The sequence below is a fragment of the Syngnathus scovelli genome, chromosome 4 (genome assembly GCF_024217435.2).
Source record: "Syngnathus scovelli strain Florida chromosome 4, RoL_Ssco_1.2, whole genome shotgun sequence".
Lineage (NCBI taxonomy): Eukaryota > Metazoa > Chordata > Actinopteri > Syngnathiformes > Syngnathidae > Syngnathus > Syngnathus scovelli.
In genome coordinates, this window is record NC_090850.1 from 12,188,132 (window position 1) to 12,214,904 (window position 26,773).

At 41.7% G+C, this 26,773-nt stretch overlaps 3 protein-coding genes and 1 pseudogene across 4 annotated transcripts; 2 read left to right on the forward strand and 2 right to left on the reverse strand.

Annotated features, from left to right (window-relative positions):
* Nucleotides 1-295: 295 nt before the first annotated feature.
* On the forward strand, nucleotides 296-5,520 carry LOC125967120 (long-chain fatty acid transport protein 2-like). Its single transcript, XM_049717865.2, has 10 exons — nucleotides 296-770; nucleotides 1,738-1,947; nucleotides 2,037-2,195; nucleotides 2,998-3,122; nucleotides 3,205-3,399; nucleotides 3,472-3,562; nucleotides 3,641-3,839; nucleotides 3,955-4,052; nucleotides 4,357-4,487; nucleotides 4,888-5,520. Exons 1-10 carry the CDS (start codon nucleotides 296-298, stop codon nucleotides 5,059-5,061), a joined length of 1,857 nt encoding a protein of 618 aa, XP_049573822.1. The 3' UTR covers nucleotides 5,062-5,520.
* hdc (histidine decarboxylase) lies at nucleotides 5,329-9,419 on the reverse strand. Its single transcript, XM_049717866.2, has 12 exons — nucleotides 9,242-9,419; nucleotides 9,013-9,185; nucleotides 8,811-8,924; nucleotides 8,309-8,431; nucleotides 8,099-8,236; nucleotides 7,878-8,021; nucleotides 7,670-7,736; nucleotides 7,422-7,584; nucleotides 7,260-7,350; nucleotides 7,086-7,184; nucleotides 6,863-6,964; nucleotides 5,329-6,622 (listed from the first exon to the last, which is right to left on the reverse strand). Exons 1-12 carry the CDS (start codon nucleotides 9,267-9,269, stop codon nucleotides 5,870-5,872), a joined length of 1,995 nt encoding a protein of 664 aa, XP_049573823.1. The 5' UTR covers nucleotides 9,270-9,419; the 3' UTR covers nucleotides 5,329-5,869.
* Nucleotides 9,420-9,560: 141 nt separating this feature from the next.
* usp8 (ubiquitin specific peptidase 8) lies at nucleotides 9,561-22,218 on the forward strand. 2 transcript variants are annotated; one of them, XM_049717855.2, is made up of 20 exons: nucleotides 9,561-9,576; nucleotides 11,412-11,528; nucleotides 13,147-13,314; nucleotides 13,394-13,538; nucleotides 13,613-13,695; nucleotides 13,783-13,924; nucleotides 14,177-14,219; nucleotides 14,364-14,535; nucleotides 14,636-14,798; nucleotides 14,878-15,028; nucleotides 15,444-15,712; nucleotides 15,804-16,277; nucleotides 16,673-16,747; nucleotides 16,874-17,163; nucleotides 17,298-17,519; nucleotides 17,715-17,925; nucleotides 18,411-18,647; nucleotides 18,826-18,968; nucleotides 19,052-19,184; nucleotides 19,486-22,218. In XM_049717855.2, exons 3-20 carry the CDS (start codon nucleotides 13,211-13,213, stop codon nucleotides 19,642-19,644), a joined length of 3,216 nt encoding a protein of 1,071 aa, XP_049573812.1. In that variant the 5' UTR covers nucleotides 9,561-9,576; nucleotides 11,412-11,528; nucleotides 13,147-13,210; the 3' UTR covers nucleotides 19,645-22,218. The 2 variants fall into 2 exon arrangements, with proteins under 2 accessions (XP_049573812.1, XP_049573813.1); XM_049717856.1 differs by lacking the exon at nucleotides 9,561-9,576 and adding an exon at nucleotides 10,913-10,928.
* On the reverse strand, nucleotides 21,423-25,960 carry LOC125967133 (uncharacterized; annotated as a pseudogene).
* Between the last annotated feature and the right edge of the window lie 813 nt (nucleotides 25,961-26,773).

The window sequence follows — 26,773 nt, forward strand, 5'->3', positions numbered from 1 at the left end:
CAGAATCCTGTCACCCCCCTTTTTTTTCTTCACTGGCCCTAATCCTCTTCCATATATTTAGGTTCACTCTAATGGACAATATTTTTTGTGTAGTGTACTTTCACCAAAAATGTTATTGCAAGCTTATAAACCGCGTGCAAGACGTGTAGGACGCAGGAAAGGAGGCGGGGTAGGGAATAGTGAGAAAGTTCAATGGGCGTTTAGGGGCATAGTGAGAAAGCTCAATGGGCGTCAACGCTCCAGTTTTTTATGCTCATCTGTTGTTGCTAAAATAAACACTCCCCATTTGATCAGCATGCTTGCCTATCTTATTTACACCGCGTTGGCAGGCTTGGCCATCGCTCCGTTGCTGCTGTACTGGCGAAATCCGTACTTGTTGCATGATCTTCGTTATTCAATCACTGGCATTCAAATCGCCAGACAGCTCAGCAAATTTTCGACTAAGAAAAACTTTTACAGCATTCTCGACTGTTTTCTGGACAAGGTGTCCAAACAGCCTAACAAAAAATTTCTAGTGTTCGAAGAGAGTAGCTACACGTACAGGCAAGCTGACCAGGAGAGCAACCGTGTGGCTGGCGCCCTATCAAGCCTGCTCAAGCCTGGGGACACGGCGGCCGTGTTTGTGGGCAATGAGCCGCTTTTTGTATGGCTATGGCTCGGCCTCGCCAAGCTGGGATGTGTCGCTGCTCTGCTCAACTACAACATCCGATCCAAATCTTTGCTGCACTGCTTCTCGTGTTGTGACGCCAAAGTTCTGCTCGCTGCGGCTGGTAAGCAGGAACAACTCGTCCCGGCTTCATGTTCCAGAATGCACAAAATAATATCTTAACTGCTGTTTTCTTGACAGCATAGCAAACCATGAAATAATTTGTAGTTTTTTCCCCAAAATATCTTTTTTTTTTTTTTTTATAAATTGCGGGATAAATCCGTTATTATGTTAGTATTTCTTAGTATTATTTTTAGTCGTCATTTTTTTAAACTGTACTTTGATTTCAGTATTATTCTAAAGTAACACAGTTGAAAGGTAATGCACACGTAAAGCATTTTTGTTCAAGAGTGCATGCAACTTGTTTGCTCCTGCTAAGTGGCAAGAACTAAAAGTCTTTATTAATTGGTGTGTTTTCTGATCATATGAGAAACTGTTTTTTATTTGGTTTGTTTGGTTGGTGAGACACTCCATTATAGCTGAAGATATTGAGAAAATAAAAATACAAGAGAGCAGTTACCTTTGCCCTACCCACCTCAGATCAATTAGCTTGATCATGTCATTTCTGCTAATCTTTAGAGCTCACCTCATCCTCTAGATTAATGATATTCAAAATGTCACAACCACTGTTCTGGATGGCTAAAAATTAACAATGTAACAAAAGAATGAGTTGAATAGGAAAATCAAGTAATTTTGATGTAATGTATCAAATCATCTTTTGTTGACGACATTTGTCTTGGAAGGAAATGCAAGTTACAAGTTCATCTGTATGTAAAATGACTTCAAGAAACTCCCCCTCTGAAACTGAGTGGCACCATAAAATTTCAATGGGTTGAAAATTATTTTTTTACTGTATTTTTGTCAGGATATAGTCTCATTGGAGTTTTTTTTTTTTTTTACGAGATAGCTACTTTTGGGTTAACGTTTAAGTTACTATGTAAATTCAATCCCATTGCCAAGTTTCAAAGGTCACCTACAAATTTGACCCTTGTAATGTTATATTGGCCTCTTACAACCTTGTATTGTCTCAGAACTACGAGAGGCTGTCGAGGAGGTGCTGCCTAGCCTGAAGCAGCTGGGGGTCCGTGTGTTCATCCTCGACGAAGGCACTGAGTCAGAGGGCATCGAATGTCTCTCGGACAAGATTCGCCAGGCCTCCGACCAACCTGTGTCACCACAGCTAAGGGCTGACATTAACATAAAGAGCCCTGCCCTCTATATTTACACCTCAGGAACCACAGGTTGTGTCCAAGCTTCTCATTTAAATTATGTGACGGCCCAATTTGCAGAAAATGTTACGGGACTTAATTTTTCCTGTGTTACTATGTAGGGCTTCCCAAAGCAGCTATCATTAACCACGAGAGGGTATGGTTGGCAAGTTTTCTTCAGTCGGTTGCTGGCGTACGTTCGGATGATATCATCTACATCTACCTGCCTCTCTACCACAGTTCTGGTTTTCTTATGGGATTGTGTGGAGCCATAGAAAAAGGTAAGGTGACATCATCACATACTGTATGAGTGGCCCACAATTGTCTCACCTTGTCCACCTCTCCAAACATCTTGCCCCAAAACAGATACTCAACCCCCCTCGGTCTTTTATGACCCGATGAAATCTCCCACTCACAATGCAGTTCATTATTGATTACTGTCAAACAATCAATGAATCAATCATTCATGTGTAACCATAATACATTTCATGCATTGCATTTAACATGAGCAAAATAGAATAAAAGTGGAAAATAGATTAATCTGCGGTTGGAGTTGACAGACATGATTTGCTTTCACTGACCACATCAAATGATGTGATGGGTCAAATCTGGCCCTCAGGCCTTGGATTTGACACCTGTGTTGTACATCTACATTTTTGTATTTACAGTAACTTCCTATAAAGAGTCAACCTTCCATTTGGTCAATTCCTAGTTTATTCCTGTTAATTCAGTTGAAGACCTAAATTTGACACTTCCCTTAATGATTAAGGGAAGTGTGATTAAGGCTTAATCATTGCACAATAGGCAGATGACTCCATGCGTCATGCACGCTGAGTGTTCGACCTCCTAGTTTCTACTGTATATTTTCTGAATTTGACAACCTTTTGAAGGTTCAAACACTGAGGTTTCACTGTTCTGACGTTGACACTGAGTTTATCAAAGGATAAATCAACAAGTTTGTGACCTCAAACTGCAAGCAGTTTGCCCCTGGTCTTCGCTGTTTATATTTCAAAGTCCTAAAGTTTCTTAGTATATGTCCATGCGTGACTTGGCATAATTTAATGTGTACTTCTTCACCTACAGGTATTACTGTTGTATTAAAACGTAAGTTCTCTGCATCAAATTTTTGGAACGACTGCAGGAGGTACAATATTACGGTTATTCAGTACATCGGCGAGATTATGCGATACCTCTGCAACACACCACAGGTAAAACTCCGACATAGTTGCTATTGTTGACGAGAATGTTGCTTGTCTTTTCAACAGTCCTGTGTAATTCTCTCCTTTCTAGAAAGACAATGACAAAGATCATAAAGTCAGAGTCGCTTTGGGAAACGGGATTCGACCAGATACCTGGGCTGAGTTTCTGCAACGGTTTGGCAATGTTTGCATCTGCGAGTGCTACGGAGCCACGGAAGGAAATGTTGGCTTTGTCAACTATATTGGGAAAATTGGAGCTATTGGCAAAGAGCATTTTCTCCACAAAGTAAGATGCATTAAATCATTTATACTGTATTAAATCTCATAAATACAAGCTTCATTTTTTCTTTTTTCACAGATGGGGTGCCCTTATGCTCTCATACGGTACGACACAGAGAAAGAAGAGCCAGTCAGAGACTCCAGAGGATTTTGCATTGAAGTGCCCAGAGGTCCATTATTTAGAAAAATAGGAAGTGATTTCCACAACCTAAATATCTTAACTAAAAACATTTCACTTTCAACCAAAGGAGAAACTGGTCTGTTGGTGTCCAAGATTGCCGCGAGAACCCCCTTCTCAGGCTACGCCAAGAACAAGCAGCAGACTGAAAAGAAGAAACTGAGGGACGTGTTTGTGAAGGGAGACCTCTACTTTAACAGCGGTGATCTTCTTAAGATAGACCACGAGGGTTTTGTCTTCTTTCAAGACCGCATCGGAGACACTTTCAGGTCCGTGGATGAAACAAATGTAGGATAGGCTACAATGGTGCCTGGAGATACAACTTAAATCAAAATTTGTTTTTACTACACTGTTGTTTAGTGTCTGTTTTACAATTAATCACAGATGGAAAGGAGAAAACGTGGCAACCACAGAGATAGCCGATCATTTGCTCATGGTGGACTGCATTGAAGAGGTTAATGTCTATGGGGTAAAGGTGCCAGGTAATATTGCATCATCATCGTCATCCCATTGATAAGCTACCAGCTAAAAACATGAAAGGTTTTGTTTATTTAATGCTAACATTGTGCCCTCATCAAGCCCTTCTAGTGCTGTATGGCCTCTTTGACCGCAATGTGCCTTTTTTTTTTTTGGCAATCATTGATGAATATAGCCATGAACTGTGTCATACTAGGAATCGTGACAAGACAAAGATAACTTTTGAAACACATTTGTTACACATACAACCTTATTTATTTCATGTCTATTACTTTGCTTACAAACATTAACTTATATTTTTCCTATTAGGACACGAGGGAAGAATTGGAATGGCTGCGCTGACCCTGAAAGAAAACATGGACTTTGACGGGAAAGCTGTGTATCAGCATGTCAAAAGCTACCTTCCGAGCTATGCAAGACCACGCTTTATTCGCATTCAGGTAAATCATATACTGCCTATAAACAATACAACAATTACAGTACATCTAGAGATAGTTGAAGTACCCACACGCCGCTTAAGTAGAAATCGAGACAAAAACAAAAGTATTGACTCAACTCCTAAATATACAGCAAAGGTTAAAAGAAAGTATCCGTTTTGAAATGTGATTAAATACACAAGTAACCCTCTCATTTGTATGCAAAACATATATGGTTAAATTGAAATAATTAAAAAAAATACACAAAAGTTTCAGATTTTAATGACTGCAGTAAATCACACTACACATCACATCTTGTTTAAGCAATACCCAGCGAGTAAATGAATAATTATATAAATTACATTAGCTAATGATGTCATCATGTCACGCCATTTTGATTTTTTTTCCATGTCTTTTCCTGCAGAACGCACTGCAGGTGACCGGGACATTCAAACAGATGAAAGTGAAGCTGGCCGAGGAGGGCTTCAACCCTGACGTCATCAAGGATCGTTTGCTTTTCCTGGAAGACAGTCAAGGCTACGTCCCCATGACTCAGGAGATCTTCAACTCCATAGCAGAGGGAAGAATCAAGCTGTGAATCACTTTATACTCCACTACTCAAACAACTGTGAAATCCATAGAATAAGCCATAAAGTGATTGGGAATCTTTTACATTGTAAAGAACACAAGGCCAATGTATTTTTCTTCTATGAATGTTTTCAAATCGAATGCCTTGTTTGTTTTTGATAAAACTCTCAAAAGAAAATTGATACCCAGTTTGATATTCCTTGACTTGACAATATCAAACTTTTTACTTTTTCAAATACCTCCTGATAAAATACTTCGCTGTCCCAAGTACCACCACTGACCAGAGCAGAAGTTTTATTCCTAAAAAGTACATTTCATCTAATTGTAAGACACTGTAACATTTTGCTCAGTCTGAACATTAACATTGGCAATGATTTAATTAAAATGCATTGCATGTAAGTTTAAAACCCTTCAAAGTGAATTCAGCAATGTTTCTAAAGACTACAATAAACATTGGTCGTTAATAACACTCTTTTTTGTGGTGTGCCAAATTTACAAGACAGATTTAGTTCCACTTTACAGGGACTTTAACCCCTCACTTTAATACATAAATTACTTCAGTTAAAATGTATTGCACACAGAAATAAATATTGAAAAACTATTCTAAAATATTTCATGCAAGCGTATTGTACTTAAATGTTAAATACAATGAGAAGTGACCTTAACAAATGTACAAACAATTTGAATTTACAAGCGAAAGTTGAAGCCACTGTAACATGATGCAGTTTGGACATTTAAGTGATACTTTCACATACCACTAGAGGGAGTCTGTGCAATTCACTTTGAGAATTAGTTCACAGACTCGCTAAATATCACATTTACAGAAGTTTGGAAGCAGGAGTAGTTTCCATGGGATTGGGAGAGACAGTTGGGTTGGTAACGGGGGAAGATGGCATACAACTTATTCTCCTACAAGTGGAGGTCAAATGTTTTGGAGCCTGAGACACTTTTAGAGGGCAGCAGATCTGGTGGTGACCACCCTGCGCCCACTGATTGCAGAAGCTTGGAACACTGTTGAACTTGGTCAGCTTTTTTATGATTTGCTTGCTGACAATTTTAGAAGGCATCTCCACTATCTTTCCTGCGGTAGCACCTCCAGTCTTCGCTAACGGTGGCAGGTCAACCTCATCTTGAGGGCTCAGCTTTGTTTCAAAGGCGTAGCCGCTTCTTAGACCGAGATAACTGTATGGCAGAGGCTCACTGTTGCAGCTCAGAGAGCGCATGGGTCTCCTGGATTGATTCCAAGCCTTGTCAATCCAAAGCTCCACTTGGGCCTTGTCCATCCTTGGGGCGGTCTCTTCAGTCTCCAGTGCCCTGACACTTATGTTTTCATCGCCTTTCACTGTGGCTCCTAAGGTCTTTGAACTATCAAGAGCCCGCGTTTCAGCGAGGAGATTGGAAGCTATTTTGGCGATAATGTTCCAATCTCTGCGAATGTCATCTGCCGTGGTGTGCTGTGAGGTCACCGTGAATCGAATGATGCGTTTGCGGTGAATGTCTGCTGGAATGAGGTACATGGCACCAGAGCGTGTCAGCCTCCTCAGCAGCTCCTGGGTTGAAGCATTACCTTTCTAAAAAAAGAAATAAAAACAGCAGAGCCGCTGATAATTTAACAAAATCTTTTCTGATCATAATAACCCTGACCTTCACCTCCAAGTGATAAAAACAGCTACCTTTGAACGAGGTGTGCCTGGCAAGTTTGTACGTCCCAACAATGATTAATTAGCCTTTGTAGAACACGTTGCTCCACAGAAAGTTAACTCGTCGTATTTATAGTTTACTGCTTTAATCCCAAATCCGTGACTACCTACCTTGAGACAGAAAACAACCAGGCCGAGATATCTCTTTGCAGGAATCTCAAAGTTTGGGTCACTTCTTATCAGAGACTCCAGGAGCTTTGCCATCTCAATACCCTGAAAGAGAAAAGTATTGAAATCAAAGTTTGCCATTTAAAGCAATGGTGATAAAATGTCTATTCTATTTTGCCCATTGCGTAACTCCCAAATCATGTGAGGAACATGAACTTCAGCATACATGTCTGATATGTCCCTGGAGATTTTTCAATCCAAAGGAACGCATGACGAACCAGAGCTTGAGGGAGCGGAAACGCCGACTGAGTGGAATCTGCCAGTGCTGCACAGATAAAAAAAACAAAAACGAAAGTGAGTCCCCAGAAACCTCAATGTGTTGCTCGTGAAGGTGACATACCATAAAGTCTGTGGCTGCTTGTGAGTTTTCGTGTCTGAGATAAACGGGGTCCACACTGAACGTCTGTTGAAGTTTGAGTTTGTCTTTGACCCTTGACCCAAACATGGAAGAAAATTACAAAAAGAAAAGAAAACGACTGGAGTACAGATTAAATATATTCACCAAAAAGCTGTGCAGTCAAAATGGACCATCATCCATTTTGATGGGTTGAAGACAAACGAATCCGCAAATTCAATGCCTTCAAGCGACCAGCGCAGCTCTGGACAGAAGTAGGCCGAGCCAGCATAAGCAGCATCCACATGGAGCCATAGTCCCTCTTGTGCGCCTGTGAAATGTTGCAAATAACATTAAGTGCACGTAGTGATTGAAATGCTCTTAAAAAATGCACAAGGATGAATATGAAAACATACACACGGGTCCCAATTCTGAGAGTGTGTCAAAGGCACACACGCCTGTGGTTCCCAAAGTGGCACATAACTGCGAGAAACACAGAAGGAATATTTGCAAGAACAAACGATGATGGTGCAAGTCGATTAGATAAATCTAAAAAGAGTTGCAAATATTTCCAGCTAGTTAACATCACGGTTTCACGATTTAATCATCTCCGTCCTTCCGTACCAGAAAAGGGACCAGTCCTCTGCTTTTGTCCTCTTGTATGGCCTGTTTCAACATCTCTCCTCTCAGAGACAAATGCTCATCTGTGGGTAGGAATCGGATCTTCACGAGAGAGATCTGACCCGCCTTTTCCACTGAGGAGTGCGCCTGTGATCATAGTGAAATAAAACATCATTGTAATGGATTAATATTTAGGCCAGTGGTGTTACTGTCCAAATACTGACCTGATCTGAAGCGTAAGCCACTAGCGTTGAATTTAGGACCGAGTCATCCAGTTCATGCTCCAGCTCGGGACGCAATTGCAGAATTTTGTCTTTCCTGGCCGCCAGAAGAGCCACGAGTGTGCTTTCGCTGACGGTGCTCTGTTCGGCGAGTCAAAACAACCTGTCAATCGATGACGCCTCACCATGTGAAAAGATGTGTTGGTGGTCTACCTGTATGATACCTCCTCCCTGGCTCTCGCTGTGGTAATGGAGGAAGAATTGGGGAAGGCCCAAGGCTTTACAAAGCCAGTCCATCACATTCATTTCCAATTCTGTACAAGCAGGACTAGAGGCCTGTAGAAAAATAAAAATAAAAAACACCACCACCACAGATTATTTGATCTTTTACCAGACATGAAGGACAATTTCTGCCCATTTTCTGTAATTTGTATGCTCTGAAATTGAGTCTCAATATACACGCAATCCTGTTTTGGAAAACCTTTTAACAATTAAAAAAATTGAGCCACATGACTCTGCAGCAATATCATCAAGCTAATTGATCTGATATCTACATGATCTATTTTTCTTTTTTTTAATTCCTGCATCCATAGCATTGATGGGCACTCCACAATAGGACAAAAAAAAAATCACAAAATCTGCATATTTAAAGCAATTTCGGAATGACCCTAGAATAAGGAGTCTTTCAGTCCCTTTTGCTTTTTTCTCGCCTCACCCAGGTGAAGCCAACACAGTTGATGGCATCAGCCAGCATGTCCCCCAGCAATGAGGGCCATGATGTCAAACTTGGGTAATAGGCGTGCATGTGAGGACTCTGCCAGTGGACCACCTGCACAAAGTGTCAAAACAAGTCTGCGTTCACAACATGCATGACCCCCAAGTGAAGCGGATGACATGATGACAGCATCAAAACTTACTCCCGGCATGATAACCTTCTCGATGTCATCAAATATTCTCTCCCAGTCTTCGGCCTCTGTGGGTGCCGTGTCTGGTAGAAGTTCCTTCATGTAGCCAGGCTTCACATCTGGAATCACCCTTCTCTCCCGGATGGAGCCCAAGTACTTTGTGATGTAGTCCACCAACTCCTTACCTGGTCAGGAAAAATACTTCACTATTGTATATACGGTATCGACAAAGGATTATTACCTCGGCGATTGTATTCCTCAGCCTGCATTTTTCTTGAGGTGGGCGGTTCTTGAATGGTTTGTTTTGATGCTGCAGAGAAGCTGCCTTTGTGTGAGTACAGTAGTTGCTCGCGATCACCTCACATGTATATAGGCAGTATTAGCAGGAGCACGCCCTAAACTGGTGACGCATTTCACACAGAACAAATGTTCTTTTATGATGTCAGTCACTGTCTCCAATTTTTTTTTTTTACAAAATATATTAAAAAAAAAGAAAATCAATTGGCTCTATTAACACAACATAAAGGCTTGTGTACTGCAACTGAAAATAATTAATTGCAGACCCAACAATGAAAGGTAAAATACATATTAAGACTCAACATTTAGCACGAAAATGTGTTACATTTTCTCAAATAATGTGCTCTACTCATTCTAATTCACTATATTGTCTTATTAACGAAGGAAGATATCAAATAATGTCTTAAGGGTTTCCAGCAGCAATAGATTGCTAACAGGCAGCTGTCTCTTGGAGCTATCTTGTCATTCAAGCAAATCTCAGTCGGCATAGACTACAAGCCAAATTCAACAATACAAATTATAATGAGTGGCACAAATGATCTTATTTATATTAGTTATTTGCTTTTCTGTCAGGACATTTCATGATCACCAAAATGTTTCATTTGGAAACCTTGCTGGTCACCAAAATGTTTCATTTGAAAAACTGTTATTTTATTGAATTTATTCATAATATAATTATCCTTGTTATTTGTGTGTGCATTCATGACACTTGACTCATTTCATTGTTTGAAATGTCACTGTGGCTAGTCTGAAGTTTTAGAAAAGTTCAAGAGTGCTTTCATCCACTTCCATACATTTTTAGTTTAATTGAACAATACAAGACTGGTGTACAGGAACGGCAGCATTTCTTTAAAGTCAAGTATGCATGGGTTCCTCTTGTTTCACCTTTTTGTGTGTGTTTTTTAACGTGCACTTTGAAGCATCATAGTGCATCATAAAATTGTATATTATGGCATTCAATGCAAGGAACAGGAGTCATACAAAGGTCAGAGGGTGCCTTGACACGGGTGTGGGATCTGCACCTGGAAAACAAAGTAACAGCAATGTTTACTCTGAAAAATTAAGTTAGGCATTATCATAGATCTTTTAATGTTACACATTCTTCTGAAAAGATCTGTACATCATAATTTGGTGTTGATAATTATTATGAGACTATTCTCAAAATTGACCCGGAACATGTGTGCATAGAAAATGATTGTTGATAGATGATGTCCAAATGCATGTGGCCCGTACTGTAAATCAAACAATGAACATATTGCTGACTTTTGATCTCACTGAAGGCTGAATGCCTGCGAATGTCAATTTTGAGTGACACAAAATATATGAACTTTAGAATCACAGGTTGATGGAGCAGAGCACAATGAAAGCATTGTCCTCCACTTGTCTGAAAGTCTGAGCCTGATGAAAGCGCTTTCATTTTCATAATTGTCCAATCTAGGCTCCATGTGCCCCCTTGTGACTTCAAAGTGGAAGTTTTGCATGAGCGCTGTGTGCTTTTATTAATAGTATTAAAAACCCAGAGCTTCAATGTTTTATTACACTAGCTTCCATACAATGAAAACATCTGAAAGACTGTTTAACATTTACGTCAAAAGAATTTGAAATGTGTCCTAATGAGCCTTCCCCGAAAGGTCAGTCTAGCGCGACATATGGATTAGTTATCTTTATTCTCTTTGGCAACTATAGTATGATTTATTTATTTATTTATTTATTTATTTATTTATTTATTTATTTATTTATTTGTTTGTTTGTTTGTTTGTTTGTTTGTAAATACTGTATTACTGTATTCCTTTCACGTTGTCCAATTGCCTTCAGGCTTGGAGAAATAAGATATTCCCCAGCTTTGAAACAAGCACATTTTGCTTCAAGACAACCGTATGGGCGAGAGTCTTGATTTTTTGTCTTCAAAATAACAAGAACTGAAGTGTGTTTTGTAATTCCTTTGACTTTGTTGTAATCAACTGAAAGATTTTTTTAAAATATCTCATTATTTACAGCACTGAATATACATATGCATACATGTACTATGTTCGACTGTGTGTATTAGTTGGGTTTTATGTGTTCAAATCGTGTGAGGGGGTTAATTTATGCGCTGTACTGAAAAATATCTCCAGCAGGGAGCAGTGCAGCTAGAAAAGGCGGCCCCGCCCACAGTCGTCACCGATGAAGAAGACAAACAAGGAATCAGCTGTCAAAAAAAGTAGACCGTGTGATAGAACGCATCGAAAGAGGTACAGTGTTTCCAGTCAAGTCGGCAAATAATCAAAAATGTTTGCATGTGTTCTCGACGGAATTAGCAGTTCTATCGAACCCAGCCTCTCCGTGGTTAGTGGTCCGTGGCTAGTCGAGTCTTAAGTAGCTCACATTAGCTGCTATACCTTAACTGCGTGAGCTGCCAGTTTAGCTGGTCAAGCAACGTAAACGCTATCTTGCTACTTCAAAAGGTTGAAGCCAAGTTGTTTGTTTGTGCGTTGTTTCACGCCGCTTGCATCACACCCTTTCTATCTCGCGTCACTCGCATGAAAGAACGGCCTAAACGTGCATTTTCACTTCATAAACATGCTGAAACGAAGACGTGCTAAGGTTAGCCTCCAAGTATTTGTTGCGTCAAGTCCTGCCACAACAAAATCTACTTGTTAAACTAATATTTATGTAGTTAATTCAGTATTCAACCCCATGTCCATGAACTAGTACGAGCTTTGTCATCACTAGGAAGATCATTTACTTCCTTCGCGGAACAACTGTCGAACTAGTAATGTGTTCTCTTCCAACTTCCGCTACTGTATAATTGTCTCCACATCAGGAGGACAACTTGGGACGCTACGAGTGAAGAAGTAGATATTAACTAGAAACGTTTGTCACGACTAGTACTAGCAGTACACAGATGTGAACTAGTACTTTGTTTTGCCTTACTATTAACATGTAGTTGGCCTACTAGTATTCCAATTTGTTTTTAATTGGGAGTACAAAGCGCATAGTTGCATTTGTACTTTAAGATGGATGTCAGTAATATCAAAGCCACTATCATGGATGGAGCTTACCTGTTCTGTGTTGCTTTATTCAAGATATGAACGGTGATTTTCTGTTACCTCACGTATTGCCTTTTTGGAAATCAAGTTCTTTTCTGGTGCGTAAGTGTTTCAACCGAGAGTCCTATCACTTTCAACCACAAATATGGCAGACAAAACAAATACTGTTTACATGATTTAAAACTATCTATAAAAATGAATGATTGATTCATTGGTGGTGTAAATATCTCCAATAACCACTTTTGTAGTTTTTAGCTATAACACTGGCTAAAATATTTTAATACTTGGAAAGTACAGATATTTGGTGAAACTAGAGGCACTGATTTAACTTTTTATAGAGCACTCTAAAAACAACCATGGCTGAAACAAAGTTCTGTACAAAAACAACATGGTAAAAAAATGAAATTAAACAAAAAAATAGTTAAAATACGATTCATTTCTTTACAATAAAAGATCATTTTTAAAAATGAGTGTTACATTTGAAAGACTCCTGTAAGACCAAACGGTTAAAATCCTTGTGTGTGCTACCTTGCAATGGTTCTCAGCTGGTGTCTCAGTATGTGGTCATATTCTCCAAAGAGGAAGAAAAAAAGCTGTTATTATGCTACTTTCACTATGGCATTCGGCAGGTCCGAAATGTTTAATCCCTCAGGCCACAATTTACATGAACAAAAGTTATATGCAAAAGTTAAACAGTCATCAGAAAAACAAACTCAGATACCTTCAAATTCTATTTTAAGTACAGTACATGTTTCCCTCCACTCCATTTCAGCACTTTGTGTTAAAAGCATATTTTTTGTGTGTGTTCTGTGGTTTTCAGGTATGATTAGAGTGTGTGAAGTGCACTGATTATTCGTGAGGTCTGACTGAGCACACCTGCCAAGATGCCTGCGGTGTCCACCGGTGCCAAGGACCTCTATTTGAGCACCTCTCTCGGTGACCTCAATAAAAGAACAGAGGTTAAGGCGGACAAGATAAGCACCAAAAGGTACGTGTTAATAGTTGATGTACAACTGATATGGCAAAACAGATGGAGACAATTCAAATCCAATTTTACTGTGATGCAGCTATGTTCAGAGTGCCTGCAAAATCTTCAAGGCGGCAGAAGAGAGTCGTCTGGACAGAGATGAGGAGAGAGCTTATGTGCTCTACATGAAGTATCTAACAGTCTATAAGATTGTCAAGGCCAGACCAGACTTCAAGCAGCAGGCGGTATGGTGACCACCCATTGTTTGGAAACAAAACAAAATACATATACGAGTTGTTCTTTACGCCATTGTGTGCAGGACTACCTGACCATGCTTGGGCCAAACAACGTAAAGAAAGCCATAGAAGAAGCTGAAAAACTAGCAGAAAGCCTCAAACTCAGGTCAGAAGATTCGACGGAATGTTGAGTGAAAATGTTTTTAAAGACAAAAATGGTAGCTTATCATCTAAAGTGTGAATATTTGAAAAGGTATGAGGAAGTTGAAGTCAGAAAAAGACTGGAAGAGAAGGACAGACGAGAGGAGAAGAAAAAGGAGAAAGAAGTGGAGATGACGAAAGATGACAGTCAAAGCTCTTCTAAATCCTCAGTAGCAGACAAGGACAGCAATAAGGTAACAGCAGTGTTACCTTATACTTGTATTGTCATTTTTTGTGTGTGATACAAAAGTTTAAGAGAAACTATTCTTTCCCAAAGCAATGCCACAAAATAGTTGTAACAGACAAGACATCCATCTTCGTACAATATGAAAATGTTATTGATTACATCCTAGATTTTAAGGTTACATCTCAAAGTAATTGCATGATCTTACTGGGAAAGGGTCTGCATACACTTTTAACATGCTTGTTTTATTTTTAACTCTCAGGTTAAAGGAGAGGTGAATGATTTGAAGAATGCGTCTACTAAAAGTAAGCTGAGGACATGATACTTGACTTGAATGTTTTACTGTCTTACTGTAGCTAATTTCAAATATCACGGCTTATCTTGTGGCTTGTGGTCCTTCTGGCTCGTCCGGATTCATATGCTGTGCGTCATACTTGACCTGATTGCAGCTGCGGTGGCGGCGGGTGGGATCACAGCGGAGAAACTTTTCCACATGATGAAGGACCAAATGATAACTATCATTGTCATGGATGCTCGAAGCCAGAGAGACTTTGATGAGTCTCACATTCAGGTCCCATCTCAGGCCTGCATCAGCGTGCCTGAGGAGGCCATCAGTCCAGGGTATGATACAAAAGGAGAATATGGGGACGAAGTCTGTAGCTTGATATTTATTGTGTGTGAATCATCAATCCAAGACTGTTTTGATTTTTGTTTTTTCAAGAATCACTGTGAATCAAATCGAGGAAAAGCTCCCCAATGAGTCTAAAGAGCAATGGAAACAGAGGGGATCCGTGGATTACTTAGTCCTGTTGGACTGGTTTAACTCTGTTACAGATCTGACAATAGGCATGACATTGCAGAACCTCAAAGATGCTCTATATAAGGTAATGTTCGAGATTTTGGATGTGAAGAAATATCCATCTGTATACAAATATATTCTTAAATAATCTGGACACTCCACAGTGGGACTGTATGACCGTCTTGCGCAGTGAGCCACTTGTGCTGGAGGGAGGCTATGAAAGCTGGCTGCTGTTTTACCCAATGTTCACAACCAATGCAAAAGTCCGCTCGCCTCGACAGAACGTCAAGAATGCGAATGCCTCCATGTCGCAGTGTGAGTGTCATCGCTCCAACGACACTACTTGCAAAAAGTTCGCCAGATCGGTCTTTTGCTTGGGATTTCAGAATGAACCCAAAATGCACTGTAACCTTTACAGATGAATTTAATTTGACCTTCTCCACACTTTTCATTGCGTCTGGTCACTGTTTGTTTTGGTGTAACTTGATGTTTTCTAGCAAGGAACTTAATTCTGCTCCTCGCCCGCCCCCTCTCTCAACACAGTATACCATATAAAATATTCATTATGAAAGGAAGCTCCAAGTTTTCATTGTGCAGTTGAATATTGAATGGAGAATATACTCACTGGCCATAACATTAGTTACCCACATTAAGAGGCCATTTTAGATCGAGTAAATGCGTGTAGCTGTAATTTGATTTGAAGCTGTATTCATTTTCTGTTTTTCTACAGTAAACCTCAGTTACCCATCCCTCAAGGAAATAAAACCTCCAACCCCACCTCAGCCAGAACCTGAGATTAGACCTGAGCCTGTAGAACCCTCTGCTCCCCCACTCACAAATGGAGTTGCTCCCACTGAAGACCGCCCACCCACACCACCTGAGAGCACAGACAAATTGGTAGACTCTGTTGACGCTCTTTTCTCTAAGATGGAATTGAGTGACAAAGGATCAGTGCTTGACACATCTAACCATCCTTCCACACCCAAGGCCCTCCCACGGGTATGACTGAACAATTCATGAACAAGTGTCTAGAAACTGCTATTGAACTTGGTTTTGCTTACATATGACACTCGCTCTCTCTTTTAACCAGTTTGACCGTGCCAAGAAGCCACCGGTCCGCTTCTCAGACGAGCCTAAAGTGAGCCTGAATGGATCAGACACGCCCTCCGTCCCCGACCGCTCGGCCAAACCAGCCTTCATCCCTTCTTTGTCCGAAGAAGAACAAAGTCAGATACACTCGGAAGTGGTGGCGTCAATGGAGAAAGCCAGGCAAGAAAAGGAGAAACGCATTCAAGGACGTCTGCTAGAAGAGGACAGGCGGAAGAAGGAGCTGAAAGAGAGGCTTGCAAAGGAGCAAAGTGATAAGAAAAAGAAGGGCGACGAGGACAAAGGACATCAAGACAAAAAGAGACTAGAGAGACAGAAGGCGAAGGAAGAGGAAGACAAAGAGGACCATGGGCGCAAAGAGAAAAACAATAAGGGGAAAGAGCAGAACTCTGAAGCCCCCTCCAAAAGTTTGTCTCTCGACTCGCCTGGTCCAAGTCTAATTATCAGTGAGGTCAAGGTAGGTCGTTCACATCAGATCTCATGCACTGTTTAGACACAAGCATTTTGACACTCAAGACTATTGCCTCTGTAGGTAGTGAAAATGGTATGTGAAACTATTGACTTGAAATTGTACGCTCAGATGTGTCATTTTGAAGAATTGAGATTGAGAGGCGAATAAATGGTATAGGCCAGCCCAAAACTGTTCAATTGATAATGAAAAGCAATGTCATTATGTTTGTGTATTCATAAGTCACATTTATAGTTTATCACAAATATTGATTTTTCTGAAATAAAAATTGAATACAGGCCAAGTGTAGAGAAATTTAGGCTACAAGGTGGTCTTAGTGTTTAAGTGTTCCAATTAGAATTACTCATACCAAAGTTGAGTCTCTGTTTGTTTTGATTTCACAGAGGGAACCACTGACAAGAGCCAGAAGTGAGGAAATGGGAAGGAGTGTGCCTGGTCTGCCAGTTGGTTGGATGAAGGTACCTCACATTTGAAGATATGACACAATTTAAGATGTGTATACATATACACACGCACACGTATAGAATTTATGAATACCTGATTTCCTAACGGTGCACTGTTTATACTGCCCCCCTCTCTCCTAGTTCCTTGACACTGTGACTGGAACCTTTCGATACTACCATTCCCCAACCAACCGCGTCCACCTTTACCCGCCTGAGGTGACGGTTCCAACGCCACCGGCAGCGGAGCCGAAACAGTCGCAACTAGCAGTGGCACCCTCCAACGCAAAGGAGGAGGAGGAGCTGGAACAGTCTACGTTAAAACGCTCCTACTCTTCCCCAGACATCAGCCAGGATGTAAGAGAGGAGGCCCAGAAGAAGAGCGCTGCCCCAGTGGCTCCTGCTACCATACCCACCTTCAATAGAGAAACCAAGTGAGGCACATGGTTGTTACTAGTAGACCAGAATAAAAGTTGAAAGGGTACATGTTTGGTTGTCAGTTTACATGGGGAAAAAAATGGAAATGTCTGATATTATTCCTAAAAGCTTTTTTTCTTTCTTTCATCAGACCTCCCAGTGTTAAAGTCCATTCTAAAGTGGAGCTTACACGACCTTCAGCCGCCAAAATCCGCAGCCTGAATCCAACATTTGGAGGCTTGGGTGCAAGTTTGACCGGTCTTCGTAATCTTGGCAACACTTGCTACATGAATTCAATTTTGCAGTGTCTGTGCAACACACCTGCCATGGCAGAGTACTTCAACAATAATTTCTACCTGGATGATATCAACAGGTGTGTAGTTCAAGTGCACTCCGTGTTGCAACATTACATCTACAGAAACACCATTTTTTAGGCCTTTAATGACATTTTCATTTTCTATATTTCTAAAATGAATTGACTAGTCCATGCTCTGGTAAATTAATGGTTAGCTAGTGCGCCATTCTTTTGTATTTGCATTGACAATGAACACCTCTTGTCCTCCGGCAGATCCAACATTCTCGGCCATAAAGGGGAAGTGGCGGAGGAATTTGGCGTGATCGTGAAAGCGCTGTGGACCGGTCTGTACAGGTGCATCAGTCCACGAGACTTTAAGATCACCATTGGAAAGATCAATGATCAATTTGCTGGCTATGACCAGCAAGACTCCCAAGAGTTGCTGCTCTTTCTCATGGACGGCCTCCATGAGGACCTCAATAAGGTAATGTGCACACACACACAAAATCAACCAAGCAAGCACAGGGATTTTTATTCAGCAAATATATTGCCATGCCATTTTTGAAAATATTACATGTATTTTTCCTTTTTTTTCCCCACTGGTTTTCATTTTGATGGCAAATTAGAGAGTAAGTAAATTGTATGTGTGTGAGTGGGTGTGTCAATGTTTGCTCTCGCTGCAGCCAGCGAGTGTGCTCTGTCCGCATCTGTCTGGTCTGATGCTCATCGGAACCTCTGTGCATGTAGACCCAAGACACACCTCATTGCTTGCATCAGCTGTTTTGTTAATAAATAGAACTAAAATACAAGTGTGCCTCAAGTATATTTTCATCATTTCTTTTTTTTTGGCTTTTGATTTTTGATTATTATAATTTTAAATCCAGCACTTTAAATCTGTGTATTACGAAGTGCTTTTCTGTTGGTTACTTAGTTTTCTCACGTTGGTTATGTTTCTGTCCGGGTTGTCAGGCAGACAACAGGAAGCGCTACAAAGAGGAGGAAAACGACCACCTGGATGATCAAATGGCGGCAGACCAGGCTTGGAATAAACACAAGCTGCTGAACGAGTCCATCATCGTGGCGCTCTTCCAGGGCCAGTTCAAGTCCACCGTGCAGTGTCAGACTTGCCACCGTAAGTCTCGGACTTTTGAGACGTTCATGTACCTGTCGCTGCCTCTGGCCTCCACCAGCAAATGCTCACTTCAGGTTAGTAACACCTTCCATTCTTTTAACAAGTAGAAATTAGTTTAGATAATTCCAACTTCCTAAACCTCAGGTTCAGATCGATGAATGTCATATTGAGCCTGGTGCTCATTATTTACCAACATGAAGACACCTATAAAAAGTGTGCACTGAAAAGTGGAAAATCTGCTCTGTATTCCAGGATTGTCTGAGGTTGTTCTCCAAGGAAGAGCGACTGACGGATAACAACAAGGTTTTCTGCAGGCACTGCAAAGCTCACAGAGATTCCACCAAGAAGCTGGAGATCTGGAAGGTCCCTCCAATTCTCTTGGTTCACCTGAAGCGGTGTGTAGTGACGTGTCTATCGCTTTGCTCCGAACTACTCCATGTTGACTTACTTTTTCTTTGCATCCTCGGCATTGTTACAGCTTCTCCTATGAGGGTAGATGGAAACAGAAGCTGCAGACTTCTGTAGATTTCTCACTAGACACTCTGGACCTAAGCCAATATGTCATTGGACCGAAGCAGACCCTGAAGAGATATAACCTTTTTGGAGTGTCTGTAAGTAGATCTGTCCAGCTTTAGAGAAAAACACCAGTAAAATAGTTTCAAATATGTTCCTTAATATAAAAAGCAGCACCTTACTCGGTCAAACTTTATTTTATAAAGATTAAAACAAATTGTGAAGAATAAAACCATTTGTGTGTCTGGAGGCAATACAACATACATACCCAGATACAGAGACGGTATGCGCACTTTTGAGTTTGGCACCTGTGAGCTACACGTTCTTAACCAACCGTGTAATATTCATAACGCTTGGTTTGAGCTTATTTGTGTCTGTGTGATTCCTTTTGTTTCCTAGAACCACTATGGAGGTTTGGACGGTGGCCATTACACTGCCTATTGTAAGAACGCCTCAAAGCAGCGTTGGTACAAGTTTGACGATCATGAGGTTTCTGAAATCTCCACTTCCTCCGTCAAATCTTCCGCTGCCTACATTTTGTTTTACTCTGCCCTGTGATGGAGCTGATGGACCTGAAGAACACCGTAGAAGGTTGTCAGTTTCTTTTTTTTTTTTCTTTCCCCCTTCTACAACGTGGCAGTTGCGGGCATGTCCATCTTCGAGCTGATAGCTGAAGGATGTGGCTCAAGAACAGTGCAGCGCAGCCATGCCGTGCATTGCTTCAGCCACTAGAGGACCCTAGAGCTGTGAAAACATGCCGGCTGCTCATAATTCTGATCATCTATTCGAGAGACTATGAAAGATGCCAGTTGGACGTCACGCTGCACCTATGTCACGGTAGGGCAGGTGGCTGCTTCGATACTCTTGATGCGGTTCATGTGAATGGCTGGATCGCTCACATGTGTAAACAGCAGGTTCACATTTACATAGCTTGTACGTATTTAACACAGCGGATGTTGCACTTTTCTAAATGTAAATATTCTACAACATGTTAAGATGTTGTCTGACCAATTTTTGTTGTTGGAGCTCCCACCACGTTCGTTGCATTAAGGTTTATAGTTGCGAGTTTCTTGTATTTAATGTGTCCGTGAAAGGGGACCTATCATGCGTGAAAGGGGACCTATCATGCTCACCCCGTCCCTCAACATTTCCCTCTCAAATGTTGTACAGAATCTCATTTTAGGCTTTTGGAAGAGGCAATTTGTGTCAGAAAAGTTCAAGGACTGGTTTCAAACACTTCAAAACCAAACAATAGATATAATGATAATCATAATTTAAAAAAAGAAATAGCGCCCAACCAATTTCTTGGCCAACCCATCATAGCCCTTCAAACATCAGCCGAATTAACCGGCTTACGGTGCTGAGGTAGTGGGTTCAAAATCTGCTCTTGCCTTCCTCTGTGGAGTTTGTATGTCCTCCCCACATTCCAAAAACCTGCTTGTTTGTCGAGGTGTGCCCTGCGATTTGCTGGCAACCTGTTCAGGGCAGGGCATACCCCGCCAGTCAGCTGGGACAGCACACCCTCATGCCGCGACTCTCGTGAGGCTAAGTTCAGATGATGAATGGATGTACTCTAACCATTTATAGCAGTTGTACACAAGTAGCACGACCTGGAAATCCAGACTAATCGCCCACCGATTGAGTTTGATCAGTAATTGCATCAAATCATTTCTGAGGCGGGGCATACAGTGGAACCACGCCCATGCGTCCTGTGGGAGTCGTGGGAATCAAGGCCAACAAAAATTAAATATAAAAATCTACAGACTCCTGCTCATGGATGATTTAAAATCTTTTTCACCAATAATATGATCTATTATCTTTGCAACACTATAAAAGTAGAAAGTGAAATAATGTGGTTGCCCAAAAGATGTTTGGCGCAAACAAAACTGGTCATCAAAAGAACACCGCACCCTAGATAAAGTGTCCGCCCGCCACGCCGTTTCGATTTGCAGCAATTCGTCTTCAGCTGGAACTGAGACCTTAAACGAGGTGGACGGAATTAGAAACCGTTCTAAATAGCTCATCAACCAGCACCGTCTACAAAGAGATACTGCAACGTTAGGTGAAAGTTGAGGCAGGACAAATGGTGGCTGCTCACAATTCCCAGGAGCCTCTGACAGTTCCTTGCGAAGACCACCATGCTGGTTCCTACGCTTAGTGTTTTTTTGTGGTTTGTTTTTGATTACTTTTGTGGAGCTCTTTTGTGAAACATAGAAGAAATGATGGAGCTTATTGACAAGGGCAAAATGCGCCGTTTAAAATACATCTACAGTACAATATTGTGACACCAGTCCTGGAATCTTTCTGACACAACTCCTTGAGCTTTTTTTTTTCCCCCCCCCCCAGCAATGAACTGATGGGTATATATAATGTTCCAGTGCAAATAGGGATCATTTCTCAACTGTGAATCATGCAAACATAAACGGGTAGCCTCCCAGAATAGTTGATGATTTGCATAATAGGTCCTCTTTAATGTGATGGGAATGACCGCGTAATGACACTTATTAAAGGATAGGTGGGAACTGTGATGGTTGCTTGTTCATGTTAACCATGTTGTTGAACTGTATGCAATCGCAAGGATGCGGAACGCATAGCTTATCCATTAATACTCAATGCCAAATGCTTTAAATTGTCAGACATCTCTTCTGATTGATCCGGCCTTGTCAAGCCCTATAACATTAGTGTGAGAGCTATACACTATAACTGTCTGCATTATAACATGCATTTAGAAGAAACATTAAAGGTATTTTTGTCCCTGGGTGATTTTTAAAAGGTCGAGTTTTTGTAGGCCGTTAACGTGTGTGTATCTTTTTAATTTAATTCTTTCATAAGTCCAGACTCGATTTGACTTTTAAGATGAGAATTTACGTTACGCCTTCACTCGCTCAACACTAGCTGTCCCAATCTGGGGACAAGAACAAGCGCACAGTACAAATAAATGGACCAGAAACAGAAATGTGCAAGGATTTTGCTTGCTTAGTCCTGACTGTCGTCTCACTGAGCATTAGATTCATCAAACTTTTATTTTCTTGTAAATGTTGGACTTTATTTCTCAATGCTTTCAAATGTTTCAGTATAACAAATATAACCTTCAACAGCTCGTGACTATTTATTAAAATCGCTTTGAACGTTTGCGTGTGTGTGGTTGTAGAACAATTTTGCTTGAAGGATGCAGTCATGTTTTCTGTCATTTTTATGACCTTTGGTTACAGGCCGACAATCTTTGGTTTTTGGAATGGCTTGCGGCTGTAAAGCAGGACGTAGGCGTCTGGGGTTTGGACGTGACTGTCGTGTAGCTCCCGGACGGCAGAGTCATCGAAGCGGTGCCACGTTTGGGTCAGGGTGTTGTGGCACAGAGCAGTGTAGTGACCCATGTTCAGGTGACCTGCGTGGTTCTAAAGATGGAAAGGTTTCTCCATTCAACAACTGCCTCTTGACAGTGATGTTTGTGGGCGATCATGACATGAACATTATGTCACCAAATAATCACTGATGAAATGCCCACTCAGCATTTTTTTATATTGTAGTCAGTGCAACCGTGTAAAATTTGCTATCCCCCTCAAAATAACTCATGACACAACCATTAATGTTTAAACTGCTGGAAACATAAGTGAGCCCTAAGAGAAAATGTCCCAACTAGACCCAAAGTGACAATGTTTTTTATGGCCAACACATTTAAATAAATTCATTGATTAAGCTTTTTGTTTTGAACATGCGGTACAAGAAACAAATCCATAAATATGATGTAAATACCATATCTGAAACATTGCAGTCTTAGTCTGGACAGAATTAGGAAAGCATTCAACCTCCACAGTTTGCTGAGATAATTTATCCGTCAAAAACTTAAATTAGGTCAAATTGCTACAGATATTGTACAAAAATACCACTTATAAATATTTTCCAGCACTCTCAGAGGCTTTTGCAAAAACTGCAACTACAATACATTGAAAGAATCAACCATGCCAATTAAATAAGTTGTACTCACCACGACCGCGTAGAGACGATATGAAGAACAGGAAGTCTTCTGTGCCGAGCTGGACACAAACAAGCTTAGATCAAGCTCAGTGGAGAAGATAACGTTAGTCCTCAGTTTGACCTGGTTCTTTCCTTTACAACCAAACCTGAAGAATACATCCAGTTGAACGCATTTGTAATTTCTGTACAACCTAATTAAATCCAAACAAATGGGTTTTTGGAAAGACGACAATGCTTGCATCCAGCACTAAAAGGATCAATTGTTTGCAATCACTGCTCTTCCTACCTACCGTTTCAGGTGCAGCACGAGGATTTCGGGAGGTTTGTCCAGATAAGTAAGGAGAGCAGTTTCTTCTGTTAGCTCACAGGCTGAGCACAGAATCTTCTCTCCTCCTGTCAAGAGACTCTGCTTAAAGAACAGAGACAAACAGTCCTGCACAAAACGGACACATTGAAGAGACGGGAGGTATTAAATCATGTCATCCGTACTGGGGCTCCAATTGGAACCAAAATCCCCCCAAAATGTACCTGAATGGAGCACTTGCTGATATGTGTAGGGATAGGTAAAGAGAGCACAGTGAACATCTGCATGTTGAGGGTCTGTTGGTCGCATCGCATGCAGACCGTCACGTAGCTGAGCGTGCCTTCAAACAATTTGGAAACGATAGTAGACTCTCCCACTCCGGTGGCATAATTTCTCTCTTGGTCTTGCAGCTGCTTGGAGAAGCGCATCTTCCGCCTCCCAACCTGTAAAGCAAAAAATAACCATGGTACATACTATTCATTTTCCATTCACACATCAATCTAGGACCTTCTTTAGGTCTTCATGGAGTGCATTGAAGAGGAGGAGAAGCAGTTCCTGAGCATCCTGCTGAGAGTGGTTGTTGAACTGCGGCAGGATGGAACACAACACATTCCTGGCCTCCACAGGGGCACAGCTGGAACTCCTCCCGAGCCACATCTGCTCCAGGAGGCGGACAAACATCTGGGCTACCTGACACTTGGCCCTGAAAGAGCAAAATTTGGTGCAAAAGAAAGCTCGTCACTCGATGGATTGGGAATGATAGTAGCCGGATAGAAATGCTTCATACCGTGCCAACTCTTTGCGTGTGTCCTGATGAAGGAGATGCTCCACCAGGGGCACCGTGGAACAAACACACTGCAACACCGCGTTCAAGTAGCAGGAGTTTCCAGAGTTGTCTAAACCACACACGCCGGGACGGTCCCACTCCTGGAGTCGCTTTTCTATCACATGATCACTGCTGGTTGTGTTTCTTCTGCAGGTGAAAGTAGGTGAATTTACTATTAAAATTTGCGCAAGTTCTCGCAGAAACACGCGGTGGTCGAAGAGGGTGATGAAGGAATCTCAAAACAGCAAAAATTATAAGACAGTAAGTCTGCACTCACAATACCCGATCTGTGAAATGGTATTTGTAGACCAACCTTTGCTTCAGGACATTTGTCAGACTTTGCACCTCTTGGTATGATGTGCTGTTTAGCTGAGGCAGGACGGGCACTCCGCCATTGTTGTCCAAAGCCAGCTGAGAAGCCAAAGTTCTGGTGAACTGGGTCAACTGGACCTGCCTGCCTGAGCTCTGCAAGGTGTGAAGCACAAACGTGTTGATGTAGATGGTGTGCAGCGTCACCCAGAGACCAGGGAGTAGCACGTCTGCCTGCGATCCTCCGGTGTCCGACATTGGAAAAAGAAGAGCTGGTCCGGTCCAGCCTTTGAGATGTGCTGCCAGGAGAGATCGCCCATAGAACTGAGACGTGCTTTCCTCTGCTAAAAATGGTCGTCGCCGTCCGAATCCCTGAATCCGAAAAAATGTCCATGAGCTTGCCCTCCATCCGTGCGCTGGTGTCCAACCACACCACGGGACGTTGGCTACAGAAAGGCCTGATCAGGTCCTCTACCACCTGCACAACTACAGGCTTCCTCTTTCGCCTCCGAAGCTGCTCTGGGATGTACAGGTACATGTTGCAAATGAAGCCCGAGCTTCTATCGTAGAGGATGGCAAGATGAAGCGAGCAGGGAGTCTGCTGGTACCAAAGGTTGTATTTCTTCACCGCCAGGTTCTCCCCAGGCGTGTATAATCCTTGATAGCGCTTGGTCACGTGGCTGCAGAAGGCAGACAAGGCTTCCAGCTTGTCTTCATCCTCCAGTCGGCTCAGATGCAAGAGGCAGCTTTGGAAGCAATTTCTCTTCAGGACCCCCTTCCATCCTTCTAAGCCCAGGTTTACCTCACGCTCTCCTACAGAGAGACCGTCTTGCAGAACCATGGAGATGCAAGTTAACATCTCGATATAATCCTCCTCGGAGAAAAAGCCGCCATGTTCTTTTCTCGGAGCGTGTGAAGGTCGAGGAGGTCCACACTTCTGCGCGGAGCCTCTCCTAATCAGCTTCCGCAGGGCGCCTCGGTCCAGCACCTCCAAAAGTAGCTCCCGGGCCGTGTAGTACACCTGGTAAGCCGGCCCCGTTGTCTGAGTCCTGCTAAAGGGCTTGACTTTCTTGGACTTGAAGATGTTTGGCAGACACAGGGTTTCTCTGTGTGAGTCTCTGGACACATGCTCCACTAGATGGCAATCCTCTAGCATCCAGTCACACTCCTTCACTGACAACGCTTTGGCCTTCATTGTCTTAGTGTGCTAAGAAAAAGCAGGTCATGATTGTGATGTGCTTTTATCAAGTGAACAGTCGATGCAATGCCCAAAAGGGTGGGTGGGTAGGATTGCTTGCCTCCTCCTATAGGATGACTGCCAAAGTGTGTACTGTACAAATACATACATAGTGTGTTTGGGGGCACATGGCGGGTGATCTCCTGGGACCCTTGTGTCCTGGCAACCAGTGAACATAACAACCTGTACGCAGGGGAGCTCCCATGGCACCATTTGGCACCATGGCTGACTCCTGGGTTTGTGTTCACTTTTAGAAAAACGTTTTAAAGTCACACTCCTTTCCATATTTACATCAATAGAAAGTGAATGAAGTGTAATAAAAAATCAACAGTCACTCAAGTCAATGAATGTCTAGTTTTTCTGAAGGCGTTTATGGTCCTGGGGCAAAAAATAAATCATTTCCACGGTTAATGTGACTTATAACTTGTAAAACTCAAATAGAGCTACAAACCTTGATGATTTTGCATAAGTGTACACACCCTCTTATCGTTACAGCAAATATATGGCAAACATACAATCAATTGCCAGAACATTTGGTATGTTTGAAATTATATCTATGAAATAAAAATGTTCAACTTTTATGAACCTTGCTGCTTCTCTACAGAGTTCTCCATCTGGTGTCACAGGTTGGACTAGTTTCAGGGTTGGACAGCCGAAACCAGGCTTCTCTGCTTCGTTGTTTTTTTTCTGTTGACGGTTTAGAAAGGTCTTTAAGTATTCATTAGATGTGTGACAGGTTTGTTTGTCTTTGATCATTCTCTTGCATAAATTAAGGTAATTAAAGGTTAAACAAGTAGGTATCTTTGTGAGTCAATACACCCTTGATCTTACCGCTATGATTTTGCATGCTTTCAATTTACCACAACCCCCGAGTGCACTTTTGTCAGCTTGGTTGCAGGGGAACAAATCTGTTTTAAACAGGTCAATATCACTTTGACATCCTCACCAGTCGTCATTAAAATGTAGCACAATAATCTAAGGTCTGATATGTGCAAGATAGACATTTGCTGTTTACTTCCTTCTTTTTTTTTACCCC